General features: G+C 47.3%; 7 protein-coding genes across 7 annotated transcripts; 3 read left to right on the forward strand and 4 right to left on the reverse strand.

Annotated features, from left to right (window-relative positions):
• Positions 1-189: 189 nt before the first annotated feature.
• LOZ57_000066 (uncharacterized protein) lies at positions 190-4,377 on the reverse strand (the record flags this gene model as incomplete). The annotated part of the gene is made up of 2 exons (XM_049249174.1): positions 190-674; positions 2,262-4,377. The coding sequence occupies 2 exons, from the start codon at positions 4,375-4,377 to the stop codon at positions 190-192; spliced, it is 2,601 nt and encodes an 866-aa protein (XP_049111368.1).
• Positions 4,378-5,092: 715 nt separating this feature from the next.
• On the forward strand, positions 5,093-5,800 carry LOZ57_000067 (uncharacterized protein; the record flags this gene model as incomplete). The annotated part of the gene is made up of 1 exon (XM_049249175.1): positions 5,093-5,800. The coding sequence occupies one exon, from the start codon at positions 5,093-5,095 to the stop codon at positions 5,798-5,800; it is 708 nt and encodes a 235-aa protein (XP_049111369.1).
• Positions 5,801-7,771: 1,971 nt separating this feature from the next.
• On the forward strand, positions 7,772-10,323 carry LOZ57_000068 (uncharacterized protein; the record flags this gene model as incomplete). Its single annotated transcript, XM_049249176.1, has 4 exons — positions 7,772-7,819; positions 7,871-8,580; positions 8,636-8,776; positions 8,832-10,323. The coding sequence occupies 4 exons, from the start codon at positions 7,772-7,774 to the stop codon at positions 10,321-10,323; spliced, it is 2,391 nt and encodes a 796-aa protein (XP_049111370.1).
• A 647-nt stretch (positions 10,324-10,970) lies between these two features.
• On the reverse strand, positions 10,971-11,604 carry mrpl8 (54S ribosomal protein L8, mitochondrial; the record flags this gene model as incomplete). The annotated part of the gene is made up of 2 exons (XM_049249177.1): positions 10,971-11,297; positions 11,389-11,604. 2 exons carry the CDS (start codon positions 11,602-11,604, stop codon positions 10,971-10,973), a joined length of 543 nt encoding a protein of 180 aa, XP_049111371.1.
• A 1,130-nt stretch (positions 11,605-12,734) lies between these two features.
• LOZ57_000070 (uncharacterized protein) lies at positions 12,735-13,493 on the reverse strand (the record flags this gene model as incomplete). The annotated part of the gene is made up of 1 exon (XM_049249178.1): positions 12,735-13,493. One exon carries the CDS (start codon positions 13,491-13,493, stop codon positions 12,735-12,737), a length of 759 nt encoding a protein of 252 aa, XP_049111372.1.
• A 449-nt stretch (positions 13,494-13,942) lies between these two features.
• rps23 (ribosomal protein S23) lies at positions 13,943-14,468 on the forward strand (the record flags this gene model as incomplete). The annotated part of the gene is made up of 2 exons (XM_049249179.1): positions 13,943-14,201; positions 14,290-14,468. 2 exons carry the CDS (start codon positions 13,943-13,945, stop codon positions 14,466-14,468), a joined length of 438 nt encoding a protein of 145 aa, XP_049111373.1.
• Positions 14,469-14,928: 460 nt separating this feature from the next.
• GCD7 (GCD complex subunit gcd7) lies at positions 14,929-16,269 on the reverse strand (the record flags this gene model as incomplete). Its single annotated transcript, XM_049249180.1, has 2 exons — positions 14,929-16,111; positions 16,169-16,269. 2 exons carry the CDS (start codon positions 16,267-16,269, stop codon positions 14,929-14,931), a joined length of 1,284 nt encoding a protein of 427 aa, XP_049111374.1.
• Between the last annotated feature and the right edge of the window lie 519 nt (positions 16,270-16,788).

Here is a 16,788-nt window from a genome sequence, read left to right on the forward strand (position 1 = left end):
CGTACATTGTCGGCCACTCTTTACTATACTTAGTGCCGTTGAAAATATCCTAATGAGAAGTGAGTATTGTACACAATAATCTCCAGGTGACCTCAGTCATAATTGGTCAAAAATAATTATCTTCTTTGGTTAAATAACCCAGCCTATCATGCCAGTCCTGGGCAACTCCAAACGCCATATATGTATTGTTTAAAGAGTAGGTTCTAGTTTGACAGTCATGGATTTGCGTTTCTTGACAGCCCCATTTTCAGAGGTGCTTAATTCAGTACGTCGTTTACCCTTTTTCTTCTTCCCATCGATACCAGCCGCGCCGGTTTCGGCGTCGGCTTCAGACCCAGCTAGCTCACTTAGACCCTTATTCGCAGCTGCATCCTTTCCTATACGATCATCATTCTGATCGAAAACTCTGCGAGCCTCCTTGAGCTCCTTTTCAATTTGAAATAGTTCTTGAACGCGGCCTAGTTTAGAGGCGTCGCGGCGAATCACGAACATGAAATCATCCACTTTAACTTTCTGGCGGCCGGCGTGGGCTGCCACTTGAGCTGCCGAGTGACATGTTTCGATAATGAAATCAGTAACTATTTCATCGAGCACGCGAACTGTTTCGGGGAGAGGCTCTTGGGGGAAGTCAGGATGGGGTGCGGTGTCTCCGAAGGCGCGTAAGAGCTGGCGGACTACGATACAAAAGAGGTTAGTTAAGATGGAGCACTATATACAGCATCGTGGAAGATAGATGAACGAATTCAAAAGAGGCGCAGACATCCGGGGATCTGTAATCAGCCAATGTGTTTGGCGAGGTGACCAGGAAATGTCGGAGCTGACTGACAGCATAGCAGAAAGTACAGAAGCAGGGTGGAAAACCGTACGCTCATTTCCGAAGTTAAGTTGGGCATGATGTCGAGTCAGACGCACTCGTGGCTCTGACATGCCCTCAGCGAGAGCGCTCTAAACGGCGCTTTTTCGCTGTTTAGCTGATGTGGAGAATCCGACAGCGTAAATCTACTGCAAGTGAATAACGTGAAAATCGAAGCATATGTATCTTTTGCATTCAACAAATATGAGGAGCTGCCGGGATCTGGAGGCGCAACATTAATTTTGAGTGTCTCTACGAAGTGCTTCGCAGCCTGTCGTGGTTCTGGCGGAGATGAGGCGGTGCATGACTAAGAGAGGGAAATTTTAGCGCAAACCCTATAGCCGCGCGTGTAATTTGAGCATTAAACCTTACGTAACTACGGAGTACGAAGACGAGTACTCCGTAGACACGCGAACCTCACAACGTAACAACTTTGAGTTCTGGAAGACGCAACGTTCCGGGAAACCGAGTTAAAGCTGCAAGGAGAGCTAAACGAATTGAAGATGGTGAGTGTCACTATGACTATCCTAGAACCTGGTTGCTTATGCTGTGCCATCGGCCGTGTATTTTCCGTTGATCTGCACAACCTTGCTAACAGTACTTGACATGTACTAGACCGCCCTTTTCAACTTCCAGTCCCTCCTCTTAGTGATTCTCCTTATTATTTGCACAAGTACCTATGCCCATTCGATAATGCCCGGAATAATGGATCGAAATCAGAATGGGTAGCTCCTCTTTCCTACGTTGAGGTGGATTCTAAGAAGATGAATGCTGACGGACTGCGTCCTCCAGGTTGTTCGGGATATTTTGGAAGTGTGCTAGGGTTGGTGAGCGGTTAAGTCCGTATGTCAGCATATGCTGCATTGCTATGGCTGTATGTTGTCTTTAAAGATACCAAGAAGCTATTGTTTTGCGTACATTCGCTAACTACGCTACACCTGTATAGATATCCTTATTCTTTGGCTCAAAATAGCTCCATAAATGTCCAAAATCACGCTGTTCATGAATATATACATAGGCGCTTGGTGTTTGGGGTCTATTTAATTTGATTTGTGGTGCATTCAAACGTTTATACTGTGCGGACAGGGCTTTGATATTTCGGTATACCTATCAAAGTTTTATGCCCAATATCTGTCCTTGCATAAATGTACTTCGCTTCAATATTTCTGAAAAAAAGATGTTCCAGAGAGGATATATATCGACGGTGGATGGTCTCATAGTATAATTCATTCGCCTTAATTTTATTCGATTTCTTGAAGCACAGATATTTATTATCCACTCCTCACACTATATTCTTATATCTAGAAAATTTTTCGCTTGCTTCATTGTAAATTTCTTGATAGATAGGTACAGTCAGGAGGCCCATCAAAGACTCATAAACCTTCATTTGCAGTCGTTTGGAGCTTACCATCCGCTCCCTCAACCAATTCATCGCAGGGGGTGTTTTCACGACGACTAGTCATTGTCAGGCCCTCTGGATCAACGCCTAGCCCATGGAGTAGCTTTTGAAGTTTGCTTTGATCTCGAATTTCATACACAGAGCCGAATGTATATCGATCAGGGACCAGGCCCTCCTGTAACATTGCTTTCACCGTCATGGCGACAGCGTCAGTCATCTGCAGCTTTGCATACCCCTGTAGTATAACGTTCCAGATTGAAACGTCCGTCTCAACGTCATGATCGCGCATCGTTTGACATATTGCCCTGACAATTTCCATACGTCCATGATTTATAGCAGTGTTTAATAGAATGTTCCAAGTTCGGATGGTTGGAAGGCACTGTATGATGGATCTGTTCTGGGTTTTCAGGAACGCGGTTTTAGGAAGAGGGCTGTACATGTCTTCAACAATTGAGACAGATTGGGCAATCATTCGTACATCAGGCTGAAGTGCCATAAGAAAGTCGTTATAGGTATGATCGGTCTCCGCTAGTTGTCCAATCGAGTCATGGCCTTCCCTGACGAGTTTGCGAAACCTATTATACAGTTCTATGATTCGCGTGGTGTTTCGATATAGTCGAAGATAAGCTGATATCATTATGGTTAAGGCGTGCGCAGAAGGGGGGGATACCTCGCCGATTTCAACAATGGCATCTTCCTCTTGTATGATGTTAAGATCTTTCAAGGGCTGCGGATCATGATAAGAGGAATACATGTGTAGCATCGTGTTGAACGCTCGTAGCTCGGCCCCGGGTTTTGTGTTGCATAAGTGAGTATAAAGGCCATGTAAAATTTTACTTATTACATATGGTTCTTGTCTTATTGCTGAGTTCGAAGCTAGCAAACGATAGCAATCTTCGATCCTTTTGCTATCACCACGTTCTGTGGCATCGCTGAGTAGAATCATGTATGTGTAGACGTCTGGCGGGATTGGGGACGATGAAAATATATCCCAGGCCATATCAGGATCATTAAGCTTACATGCGTTTTGCATTACCACATTCAGCATGGGTCGCTCAGGTCGTATTCCAAGATTTAGAATCTCAGGTAGTAACTTGAAGCTACGAGTGCCAGCTTCATCAACCACAAAGTCCATAGTTAGGAGTTTGGTGCAACGATGGGCAACGTCCTCAAATTTAGTATCGGTGATTCCCTGGGAAGCAATTAATTGTAATGCTCGAAGAGAATTTCGAGAATCATTTGATTTGTTAAAGTGGTCCATGAAGTACAATAGTGTATCAATAGTTGCAAGGACATCTCCTCTAGCGACTGTTTCAAACGCATTCAAAAATTCCTTCGGCTCGCAATGTTGCAAGTATATACGTATGCCTGACTGAGAAACGCTTAACGCTGGCCATGCATGAGGCGCAAGAAGGCGGCGCAACAAATCGAGGTAGTTTTGGTTGAATTGAGATTTCGAAGTCAATTCGTCAGACAAAAATGCCTGGATATAGAGAAAGCATTCCGATATCATGCGAAACGGAGGGTAGGGCCAATTGTATGTGGATTCCAGAAATATCAAAATGTTTCTTGGAGAAAACAACAAAAGCCAGATTGCGATTCCCGGCCACATATTGGCTTTCTCCACGGGGTTGATGATCCCAGACCAAAAAGAGGTTCCGCTCTCTAAATTTTTGAAATGCTGAGCCCACGATGTCACAATATCCAGAGATGGGAGATCAAGTGAGTTCCAAATTTCCATATCTGATTTACCGCCATATTTGCTATTATAAAGAAGTCTGAAATTTTTCTTCCAGTCCAGATGAATGATCGAGTTTGGATACAGAGAGTTCCACCTTTTTTCAAATTCAATTCCGTATGACTTCCGAGTAAAAATAAAACCAGCGTGCTTAGCCGAGGAGGCTGCTAATTTACCTTCGAGGTAATGGCGTTCTCTTACAATCCTTCCTAATTTGACCTTGCTTGGATCGAGAGTCAACCTCCAGGCGAAACTCTTGTTCTTGGCACCCCCTTCAAAGGGGAGTTGTTTTAGGGGCACTGGAAAGGCCTTTTCAGCATATCCACGGTAAATACGATGCCATCTTAAGCTGGATCTTGTATTTCCGGAACCTGAAGCACCAAACATTCCAGCCGACAACGTTCGGAGGGGCGTATCGGGTGTTGGTGAAACCAGCCGCCTCGAGTGATACAGTTGTTTCAAAGATAATCCATGTCTGGTACCGGTATACTCCCAAAGCCTCTTATTCAGGGATGAAAGGTGATTAGCGAGTGACGAATGAGGGTTGTGATCCAGAGAAGAGTATAGGCTGGATTCTGCGGTATTTGGCAACGCGGCTTTTAACAGCAAACCAGGACGAAAAGAAGAAGAGGAAAAAGTACGGCCGATCCGTGACACTATTACTCTATTTAAATATGGGGGAATGGGGTAATTGTCGTGGGAAGCGTGTCTCTGTAGGTGGGCTCGCATCAACGCCCGTGTAGATCCAGTGTGAAGACGTCTTTGGACTAGATAGCATCTAACCAAACATGGAAGAAATGTGCATTTGTCCAATGTTCGGTCACTCAGTAAGCCATCAGAGTACCTTGAGGCGTCTCGCGCGATGCGACATGGCACTCGGTGTGAAATAGCACTGTGCATAGAGCTGGCAGTGGTGACAAAATAGCGGATATTCAAAAGAGATTGAGAGGATAAAAGTCCGACAGGCGCAACAGGTCCTCTTTTGCAGTGGACATGGCAGCCATATGTATAGCAAGCCCGGCACTCCGAATGCTGGTTGTCAGATCAACTGGCCGAGCAGCCATCCAGAAATTTTAGAGCTGTGTCTTGGCGCTGAACCACCATGCTGCTGCACGACCGACCAAGTTCAGTCAAAGCTACTCCGTACTTTAATATTACCAAACAAGACCACCCCGGCGAAGATATCTCATCTCTAGCAAAACGTGCCATGTCTTCGTCGCACGCTACCCTCGATGCTGCCGCAGTGAATCGGAAAACACGCCTGGCAAAGCTCGCTGCACTAAAGAGAAAACAACCAGAACCAGACTCGGCAGAGCTCAAGGGCGATGATTCGCATAACAAACCATCTGACGCAGCCGCACAATACCTTTCTGGAAGAAACTATGACCGAGAGACGCGGGGTCCCAAGCTGGGGTTTGAACATACACCAACAGACGGACAAAGCACACTGGAGGAACAAGCAGCGAAGATTGCGATATCCACTGCCCAAACCGCAAAGGAGGACGAGGAAGTGGATAAACCAATCGATCTGTTCAAATTACAACCCAAGAAACCAAATTGGGACCTAAAGCGAGATTTAGACGCTAAATTGAGGACTCTTAATGTCAGAACTGACAATGCGATTGCGCGACTGGTAAGGGAGCGGATACAAAGCGCCCAAAAAGCTGCAAAGGAAAAGACCCAACAAGATAATGTGGATGGGGAAGAAATCGGCATGGAAGGCGAAGCGCTGGTGGAAGGGATGCATATTCGCGAACGAGAGGAACAGGAGGATGAAAGAAGGGAAAAGGAAGAAGAAAACTGGAGCTAAACGACTTCCTCTGCCGATGAATACCGCATCTAGAGCCCCCTTCTGCTCATAGTGCATATATCATGAATAAGCTATATTATCGCATCTACTTGCTCTATCGTACAACGCTCGACTCTGGTGCGATAAATTACACTTTAAAAACTCATGCTGGAAGGAAATATAAGGGCATATTAAGAATGCTTGGGCTGAGCAAGGGAATGATATTCTTAGATGCATTGGCCATTTCATCTTCCAGAATTCATCGCCTGCGTTAAGGCCAGCCGTTTGCTGTACGGGCTTAAACTTCGCCTTCCGACTAGAGGCTCGACATACAGATTGCGTTGCCTGCTTTCTATGGGTGGACTTCGTGGACGTCGGTTGCCAGGCCTGCCAGAGCCTGTATTACGGGACTCCCTGTCTTGGCGATCAGAGTTCCGTCGCCGCCGAACGGGAGGTTTGTTTTCAGTCGATACTGGCGTTATCGAGCGTCTTGCCTTTGCGACCCGGCTCCTATCCATACTATTACTTCTGGACCGATCCCTCCAGCTCCCCCGTCTATCCGAATCGTAATGCCTCCCTCTTTCACTTGGACTTCGTGATTTCCACCTTCTTCTTGTATGACGATTGGCTTCTTGAGATTGTGAATTTGTTTCCACCACAGAATCGCACGAGGAGTATGAATATACAGATGAGCTCCGCAATTTTCTCTTTCGTGATGGGGGTGAAGCGGATAAATGTTTTTGATTTGGTGGGGAAATTGAGTGGGAGCGGCTCGTGGATATAGTAGAAACTGAGCTTAAGGACTTATCTGAAGCGACTGATGGAGAGCGAGTTTTTCGCCTTGACCGTTCAATGTGCGAGTCAATAGCACCACCGGCTGCGGCGTGCCTTTCTTGCTCATTCCGAGTATCCTGCTCGCGTGTTGGCCCTTTTCTAAAATATAGCCCGTTAGATGATATCCTACTACTCCGTACAACAGGATGGTAGAAATGCATACGAGTCTTTTGGAAGCGCGTTTGTGAGGGCAGGTAGCAATTTCGGATTTGCCAACTGTTGAGTTCTAGACGGCCGTGAGGTATATGGTCGGTCTTGAGGGGCTGCTTTGCACTCATAGCTATAGTGTCGTTTACGGTAGTCAGCACAGGATCCCATACATGCCCAGGGACGTAGACATATCTCGTTTTAAGCACTTCTGACAGAGAGTTGTTGGAGTCGCCTTCGATGTTGCCCGAACTCCGGGCATATTGCGATATCGATTCATGGCCCTGATCGCACTAGCGGGACTCAGAAAGCTGTGGTTGCAACTGCGCCGAAAAGGCCGCCGCTCCACACAAGCGGTATGGGGTATATCCTGTAAACTTCGTGGTATCAGGGGTTTGATGCCCTTTCGAACTTGCCTTGCTGATTAGCTGTGGCCCGGCTCGTCGGTCCCTTTGTTTATGTCTCCGCCTTGCTCGCGCAGCACCTTGATTTCCTGATCGGGCACTCCACAAACGGCAGCTGTAGGACGTGCATGACTAAGCCAGCCCTGTCTTACGTAATATCGCATCGGCCCCACAGCGACTTCCTGCCAAGCCTCGCCCAACTTTGTTCTTCTCATTCTTCGCCCGATTTCACTGTCGGTGATATCTACCTACTCGCTGGTGCTGATAGACACTCGCTGTGGAAGCATTTGCCTACAGCCGAGCGGATTTTGGTTTTGTTAGCTTGCACGGCTCCATATCTGCCACATTCTCCAGCTACCATCACGCCAGCTTCTACCCAAAAGGGAATCACTTCCTCAAGTCCGGACTCTTACTTATATCTTTCTGGCCCTCTAACCCACCTCCACTACCTCAGTTACATGGCAAAAATCCATGATCAGAGATATGTCGCCACTCCACCTGGGCTTGTGTGCGCTGGTTTTTCCTAAACATACCCTTTTGATTATATGATTGTTTTCTCCTATTTTAAAAACAACTTTCGTGCATGATTGATCCATTATCTATAACCATGTCGCCAGAATCTTCCAACCACAGTGGTGCATTGTCGTTTGCCAATGTGAGTCACTTGTTGTAAGCTACATGGAACTCTTCTGACAAACATCTTCAGGTTGCGAAAATAAACCCACCTACCGACTTGGCTCACCAAAATATGCAGCCTAGAGATCAAAACATCACGCTATCAACCCAACCCATAAGGATGGCTAGCAATATCGGCCACCAGGATCTGCAGCATAGAATCAAAGATGCACCAAAACAAATAGACGAGCTCAGCAGGACCGTTCAAGAGCTTAAATTAGTTCGGGAAAAGGAGGCATCCTGCGACACGGATAATATTCAATTCAAGACGCACGAAACAACCTTCGACGATGACCATCTGTCTAACTCATCCACGAAACCAACGAGCTTTGACTCTAAGAGTATGGCATCCGTTACGACTTTTGCGATGGACGAGAAGGAGTCATTGCGGCCAGATGACAGTGCGAGCGTCCAGGCTCTCGAGGAAGATGAGCTTTCCGTATCAGGGGCGCCTAATTCCCAAGTCAGCTCAGAAACAGGGGCTCGTCTTAACCATGTTTGCCAGTTAGCTATGTCTCAACAGCTTGCAAGCATGGCGTCAGTCAATATTTCACGACTTCACGATGGGGAATCGAAAGGCCCGCTTGGTGAAACGCGCATGACCACCATAGATGAACCATGTCTTCATGGGTTTCCCGATGAGCCTGATGAAAAGTTACTTGAAGCAATGCGTTCGCCGAAGGATCGGTTGCTTATCCTCCAGCTCGAAGAGAAAATCATTTCCTTTGTCAAAAGCCCTAGGTCCGTGCCCAGCTTCAAGACCAAGACTTTCCCAAATACTGATTAGAGATCCCAGTGAGCAATCTTTAGAACTTCCCCCGTGTAACGCTTTCGGGCGCCTGCTCGCTCATAAACTGGGAGACTATTATCATCTAACCCATTTTGTCGACAACAATGTTACGTCCGTTCGCCTTCACCGAACTCCTTGGTGCAGACTGTGAGTTATTTTTACGTCCGATCCTCGACTTACTCCTCCTAATTGATATGCATAGGCCTACTTCACTATCAACCCTTTATGCCGCCAATGCCATGAAGACACTTCCACCGACTGTTCCAACTATGAAAATTATGCGACGTGTCGGTCAACAGGGAACGCCTATATCTGCAGGGGCCAGCACAGCGCCCAGCTCATCAGCACCGTCCAAGACTACATCCGAAGCCGGAGCTGACGGCTCAGTTGAAGATCCGACGGAGTCGGCAAGTGCTACCCCAGCTAAAGATCGCCAGGCATTGACAAGGGAGGAACGCGAAGCAAAATACCAAGAAGCCCGGGAACGGATATTCAAAGATTTCTCGGAGTCCAAACCCCTGGAAAGCCCTAATAGTGCTGAACAGAGCGCGAATGTATCGCGATCCAATTCCAGGGCTGGTCGTAAAAAGAATAGGCAAAGAACTCCACATGACGATAGTTTCGAGGCAAGGTCACAGTATAGCCCTTACTACGCTGGTATTCAATACGCTAGCTCCCAGATGGCCTCAAATGGGTCTGGACATGATCCTACTATTGCCCAAAATAACTACATGTTGGGACAACCTGTTGGCCTAGGCCTTAGCCAAACCAATCAACCCGGCACTTTTTACCCATCCTTTTCAAGCAATCCGGCGTTTCCCAATATGTCTGCGGGCACGATGCCTCAAAACACCTGGCAAAATGTACCTATATCCGCCCATCAATATCCAAACTTTTACCAGGGAAACCAGGTGCCAATGATGCCTCAACAACAATCGTCCACAAGGTCATCACCAGGAATGAATTTGCACACCCTTCCGGCAGGACTGCAGTATTCTCAATCTCCCCCTTGGACACAACCTCTATATCAAGCCAATTATTCTTCGCCAGCTATGCAGAGAAATCCACAAGCAGGCCATTGGCCGAATAACGTGACGACTCATAATCAGGTCCCATACCAGTACGGCCAGTCTCAATCCCAAACCTATCAACACACGCCTGTCAGCAATACGCCGCCGCACCCCTTACCAGGCAGCTTTATGCGATCAACGTTCAACCCACAAAGCAGATCATTTGCCCCTAGCTCCACATTATCCCAATCGAGATATTCTGATGTGGCTATTGGGTCGTCTCCAAACCATAACAGCTATGGCACAGCATCCTCCCAGTGGGTTGCCTCATTGCATGATAATTCGAATCGGTTTCAAAATAAGAACCCAGGGCCCCAGTTCCACAAACCTCTCAACACTACCTCTTCTGGCCAGGCTTTAAATGCTAGCCGGCACGATGACAATCAAAATTCAATTGCGAAATGGGGCACACCCTCTCATCTTCCCCCTAAGCCTCCGCCATCTGAAATACCCTTTGGCTTTGATAACATGTCCCGGGCCTCGACTGTCTCCTCCCAGAACCTTTCTAACAACACACCCAGTCCCCCGAAACCTGCAACTTCAAAATCCAATGGCCCTTTGGTTGTGGGAGGTAGTGCGTCTCAAAACTCTCGGTCTAACGGAACCTGGACTGCGTCATTGTAGTGGTCTCTTTGCATGCTTAGGTATGGCTCCGGTCTAGAAGTTCGAGGTTTCCTCTGTAATAACGATTGTAGGCGTATCTGGGCATTTTCTGGTTATGGGTAATGTCACAAATGTCAAGAGCATAGCCCTCGCTGGTCGGTATTGCTTGATTTTCTGTGTTATGATTCTCGCCTTGAAAAAAGTGCTTTCCTCAATTACAACTCATAAGGAAACTGAAAAAATATGGCGACTCTGAACGATGTAATGCAACTTACATAGAAATTGGGTTTCCTTTCTTAAACTTCATAGCTATTAATTTTCCTCATTCTGCGTCGCGATCACTGCGTTTACTGCTACATTATTCTGCTTGGTTCGCTCACATGCATGTTCAACAATTCCCCAATAGCAACAGCATGAAGCACGAGAACCATCACCGTAGCCTCTTCTCTACAAATCTGTGAGCCAAAAAGAACTATTAATAGAAATACACTCAAATAATATTTGTAGGTCAGAGTGATGAACTTCCAATATGAGTACAAAATACTCCATATACACATATGATGGGTATTGTCCATCCCAGCGACACATAAATATCAAGAAAGAGAATAATAGAATTCCATGGCCCCCAAACGCCCTCAATACACAGGCAATGTCTGTACAGATTGATTCTACAAAGTCTTCTTCAACAGCTCCTCAGCCTTCTTAACCTCTCTCTCCAGCTGCTCCACCCCATCTTTTCTAAATTGAGTGACTTTCTTAACGTTCCTTGCTGTGTACTCATTGACCTCTAGGCCTTCTAATCGGCGTCGAGCTAGGGTTTTGGCAGTCATGGCAAAGCGCATATCCCGGGGCCCATCTACGAGTTCGAGAATGGCGGAGGGCGCTTGATCAGGTTTGCGGGGTTCAATCCGTAGAACACGAGTATAGCCGCCATGTCGACTCAGGTAGCGCTCACGAATAGGGCCAAAAAGTTTTGGTAGCAGGGAGTGTGGGGTCTGGGGAGGGGGTTGTTAGCCGTGTGATTCGAATTCCGGGAGTATTAGAGGCCAATTGCAGGGCAGCAATACAGTCAAAGAAGAGACATACATAAAACACGGACAGTGCTCTGTTTTTGCTTGCTTCTGTGTTTTTCTTGCCCAGTGTTATCAACTTTTCTGCTAGCCGTTGAGCTTCTTTGGCCTTTGCCCAGGTGGTGGTGATCGACTCATGAGTGAAAAGGGACGTAACAAGATTTCGAAGAAGAGCCTGTCTATGCGAGGACTTGCGGCCGAGATGGCGGTATTTCATTGCGCCGCCTGCCATCGTGGGCGCCGTGGGTCACGAAGAATTTTTGTAGGTTTGAAGTAAAAGCACGGCGTTGACACGAGGCAACCCGTCAGAGCAAATGAGAGCCGCGGGCTGCCTAATTAGCACTGTGTTTCCGATGCTAGCTGCTACCTTAACCGGTGCCAACGAGAGTTTTGTTGGGCGATGTGCTCCGTAGTGATGTGGTAATATTCGATCTTCCGCGGAGCTTGAAAGACGAAGAATCGCCAGCCAATCGGAATCGAGAATTGGCAACAGCCATGTTTCCTTCGTGCATCCGCCTTGCTACGAGAACTTTTTACGGCCGGGGCGAGCTGACTTATATTACTATCATGAAGAGTCTCTGATTTTAGAGCAGATTCACATTTAACCTGTCGTTGTATGGCTGTTCATTAAATACACAGGACTGGGTCCTTTTGAAACCCAGATGGGATTCCTTACTGGCTTCGTGTGTCCACCTCGATTCTTCCGGTTTACACTGGCATCACTCTTACCATTGCGCATTTCTGTTAGTTTGGAGGCTTCACGCTCACCACTTCAGTTCTTTATCTGACATTACACTTCCACCTCGCAAATCGGCAACATCAACACGCCCTTCTTCGAGAACAAATCGATACTATCAATGCACTTTGTCTTTCCTCCGCAGAGAGAAACGGCTTGATAAGCAGCGGTGCTGTTAGTGATGTTCTAGCTCGACAAGGATATCTGCCTCGTCAAGGGCCCGGCATAATCGAATTAGGCAAGGAGAAATGGAACGAAGAGCTTAAAAGATTGGTACGACAGGCACAAGAGGTGAGATGGGTGGATTTATGCGAGAAATTAGAAAAAGGATGGGAGGTGCTGCGAAATTCTTCAAAGAATAGATGAAATGGAGTTGGCACTCGGGCACTGCGGTACCCTGCTTGCAGCATGCGGTTAGAACCTGTTGCCAGCCTGTATATCTATTGCAATTCTAAAATTATATTGCTCTACTAAGAAATACCCTTCTCGCGTGGCGGAGTACCAGTATGCCAAAGAAAGGGGTTTGGAGCTAGCGGTCTGCAGGGCAGATGCGGTATATTTACTAGTGATATGCATATAGACCCGGGTGAGACTTCAGCTAAGTCAGAGAACAGTATTTGTCAATTTCATGGGACTCTTTGGGTATCTGCCATGGCGGAATTGACGCTTTCGCTCTCGCTCCATATCTCTTTACTCTCCCGCTCCACAGCACGCATGGCATGGGCAACTTCGTCAAGCTTTGCCACAACATCCAGCACGCTACTATTAACTCGTTCAAAATATCGATCATTGGCCTCTCTCCTTTTTCGAGCGAATAGGATATCCTTCTCTGTTTTCTCATCCAGCACCTTCTGCTGCGAGGTATCCTTGGTGTCTATCGATGCACGGCCCACAGATTCAGCTGCACCCTTCACACCACCCATACTAGATTCGCTGGCGGAGGCATCTGCGGCTTCATCCGCCTCGCTTCTTGCCCATGCCTGAGCTAACGCTAACTGTTTAACACGTAGCTCTTCAAGGGCCTTTGCATGCTCAGCACCAAAAACGTGATCTCCGCCAGCAGCAGCCTGCTCGACTTCGTTCAGGGTATTTTGCATTTCATCCCAAACGGCGTCCCCGGCATCCACCTCCACGCCGGATCTAGACGGGCGCAAAAACGACGCCCCAAACCCTGGGCTTACGCCAAGAAACCCCATTGAAGGGCCATGCCGCACAGACGCTGCCTTGCTCCCTTTTGAGGAAGATCTTTTACTTGAGTCTGGAAGTGTGTTCGATATGCCTGGAGCAAGTGACAGGTTAGAGGCATTGCGAGATGGCGGAAGCTGGAAAAGGGAAGGACGAGGTGGTCTTTGTGTAGTAGATGACGCATTCGGCTGTGCGGCCATATCGCTGCTAGTAAGGTTGGCAAAGAAACAGCTGAGCACAGAGCGGGAGCAGCTCTGAAAATATGTGTAGTCACATTTCAATTGCTGTATGAGTTGCTCCGACGAAGCGGAATGAATGTTGAAGTGAGGCTCAAGCTGGGCCGGTGGTTCGGATAAATATAGAGCCGGAAGGCCACAAAAAGGGTTTAGCGTTAGGGCGAGACGAGCGATGTCCACAGTTGAGTTTGGCGAAAATCGAACGACAGCGACCTTTCTCGACAATCCATTCCGGCCACCCAACCGCCTTGTTTTGCGATACCTTCACAATCGGTACGTATCTCCGGTCTGAAATGCTCCCAAGCTCCAATATCTTTTCCCGAAGCCGATCTCCAAAAACAACGAGAAGCTAACTCGAGACACCTTCAAAAAACGCAGCAAAATCAGTCGACAAATTCTAGACATTCGCCAACATGGGTAAAGGCAAGCCGCGCGGTCTTAACGCCGCCCGTAAGTTGCGCACTCATCGCCGCGACAACTGCTGGGCCGATCTCTCATACAAGAAGCGCGCCCTCGGTACCGCTTTCAAGTCCTCTCCATTCGGTGGTTCCTCCCACGCCAAGGGTATCGTCCTCGAGAAAGTCGGTGTCGAAGCCAAACAGCCCAACTCTGCTATTCGAAAATGTGTCAAGGTGCAGCTGATCAAGAACGGAAAGAAGGTTACAGCTTTCGGTGCGTGTTTTCGCCTGCCTGTGGTGTCTGGGTTGAGAAAGAGAAATTAGTTGGATTGACAGGATACTGATATTGCATATGACTATAGTACCCAATGATGGTTGCTTAAATTTCGTTGATGAGAACGACGAAGTACTCCTCGCTGGTTTCGGTCGTAAGGGCAAAGCCAAGGGTGATATTCCCGGTGTCCGATTCAAGGTCGTCAAGGTATCTGGTGTCGGTCTTAGTGCTTTGTGGAAAGAGAAGAAGGAAAAGCCACGATCTTAAGTGATTGTAGCGAGAGCTGGGGTTGGGCAGTGTTGGCAACGGAACCGCATGGGACATGGCTTTCATACTGGCGAAATATGTTTGGGATATTTCAATGCTACAACTACTACGATTGAGCGGATGGAGTTCGGATCCATAGCATGCAAATTTTTCTGCTGCTGTGAACATGGAGTCCAGCATATAAATGGGACAAATCCATGATGATCTGATCTTTTAGTAGCACGGGTGAAAAAAGCCGGCTCAGAATAGCTTCCCATTTTTCTATGATAATGTCTCAAAACTTTCTGAATGTCATTGCGTCATAATTTCAAGCATTCAATCACCCACCCAAATCATAGTTTGATATCTTCATTCCGGTAGTGGTCAGAGACAATACGGTATAAGTAAGACGGTGCATGCCCTCCGCTGAACACTGTTATTAGCTACAACCTCATTCGTAGTAAAAGGATTATAGAAAGACTTACATATTCGTAATGTATAGGTCAATGAGTTCCGCAGGAACATAATCAGAGAGAGGATTCACCACATCAATACTCTCTACCAGCTCGCCATCTTCATATGGCATAACTGCACTTGGGTCGCCATACTCGATCAATGATTGAGGGTCGAAGGGATAGACTGGGCTCAATTTATACACGCCACTCACGACGACCACAGGAACCTTATGAGCCTTAGCAGCATTGGCAATAAGTCTGGTTCCAGATGCAGCAACCAGTCCACCATTTGCGAGCACACAATCGGTTCCCAGAACGACTTTGTTCACTTGTGACATCAATGCAAACACGGCGGAATCTGGAATGAGGATGACGGTAATACCCTGGGCAATTAATGGTTTTTGGAAGGCTTCTGGTGTTAACCGTTCCTCGTCGCCACTACTTAGACCAGTGACGGTTGCATGGGTATCTTCATGATTGTTTGGATATGATTCTACCTGAATCACGCTAAACTTCCTTTTTGCTGCAGCCTTAAGTAGGAATTTCTGCACTGTTGTAGATGCTGTGTGAGTGAGTATAACCTCATTTGAGTGGATATGATCTAGCGCATATGCCGCAATCTGATCATTCACTTGGTTAAGTTCTTCGAGAATTTCTTTGATGCCATCAAATACTTCGCCTCGGTAGTCTCGCTGCTGCTGCTCTTCAACCGTCTCTGGCTCTCCTCTTGAGATGGTAATCGGTGAGTTAGGGTCAGTGGACTCCGGGGGGCATGAAAGCAGGTTAAACATCGATGTGCCAGGGAGAGCAGGGGTCGCCGACGCATGGGCTGCCAATGATGATCTTTCAAGGGCATCAAAATGTGATAGTCTTTCCAAAGCACTGCTTGCGTGTGTTGAGAAACGCCCTGAAGCTTGGAAGCTGCCTTGAGGCGGGGTATGAGGGCGAGTATCGTCAGACTCGCTCATCACTCCACAATCAGGTCCAGTCTCGGCTTCATCTCTCATCATGCCCAGTACACGGCGGACAATATTACCAACAATCAATTGCCTGGGCTGCGCGGCCATTATTCGGCGACCTATTCGTTTAACATGCTCGATCAGCGTTGCGGGGTCATTCGACTTGGTCGTGTGCATGGCCCGGAGGAGCAGATGGGCGGTCGCAAGGGCGCATGAGTGCGGCTGGCGGATATGACGCCGTTTTAAAAGTCTATGTCTCTCATTAATACTAAAAGGCATGAGAATCTAAGAAGTAGGGAAGTCGCACGTTATTAGGTTCTCTGTTGAAGCTTCGACTGAGTTTTGTTTCAGGGATTGAATATAGCTGGACAGGCCTGGAGTCATGGGCACCATTGCCGGAGCTGGCATCTTGAGTGTCTGCCACCGGCTTCACTGCTGATATTCTCGTGGACGTAGTGGCCGTTGGTAACGGTTTCGGTTCTATGACTCAGTGATGTGTTGAATAAAATAGCCCGACACTAAGCCTCTAGGACAGGAGATAGAAGAACTAATGGCTGCTTATTACTTTGGAAAATGGGAAGAATAGAGTAAAAAAACATGTAAAAGGGTAAACTGGTTAGTCGTAGCGGCATCACAGTGCTGTAGTTTTATATTTCGTCTTCGACTTCTTTTTAGCAGTGAATCCGCGCTAGGAATCGCGCCAACCTTGCTGGGTGACATAACTAAATCCAAACCTCACACCTCTCACAACACAAGAATGCTCAGCTTCCTAAGCCTCGGTTCCACAAAAACACTGGCTCCTATTGTGGTTTGGAGTGGATGCACTATCACACATGGCCGTTCTTGGTCTGCTCTTATTGCAGCATCATAAGCTTGATATGAAATGCAGAGGCAACTTGGGCCACAAACATACATTTTGAAATATCC

Source organism: Ophidiomyces ophidiicola, assembly GCF_022830035.1.
Source record: "Ophidiomyces ophidiicola strain CBS 122913 chromosome Unknown scaffold_1, whole genome shotgun sequence".
Classification (NCBI taxonomy): domain Eukaryota; kingdom Fungi; phylum Ascomycota; class Eurotiomycetes; order Onygenales; family Onygenaceae; genus Ophidiomyces; species Ophidiomyces ophidiicola.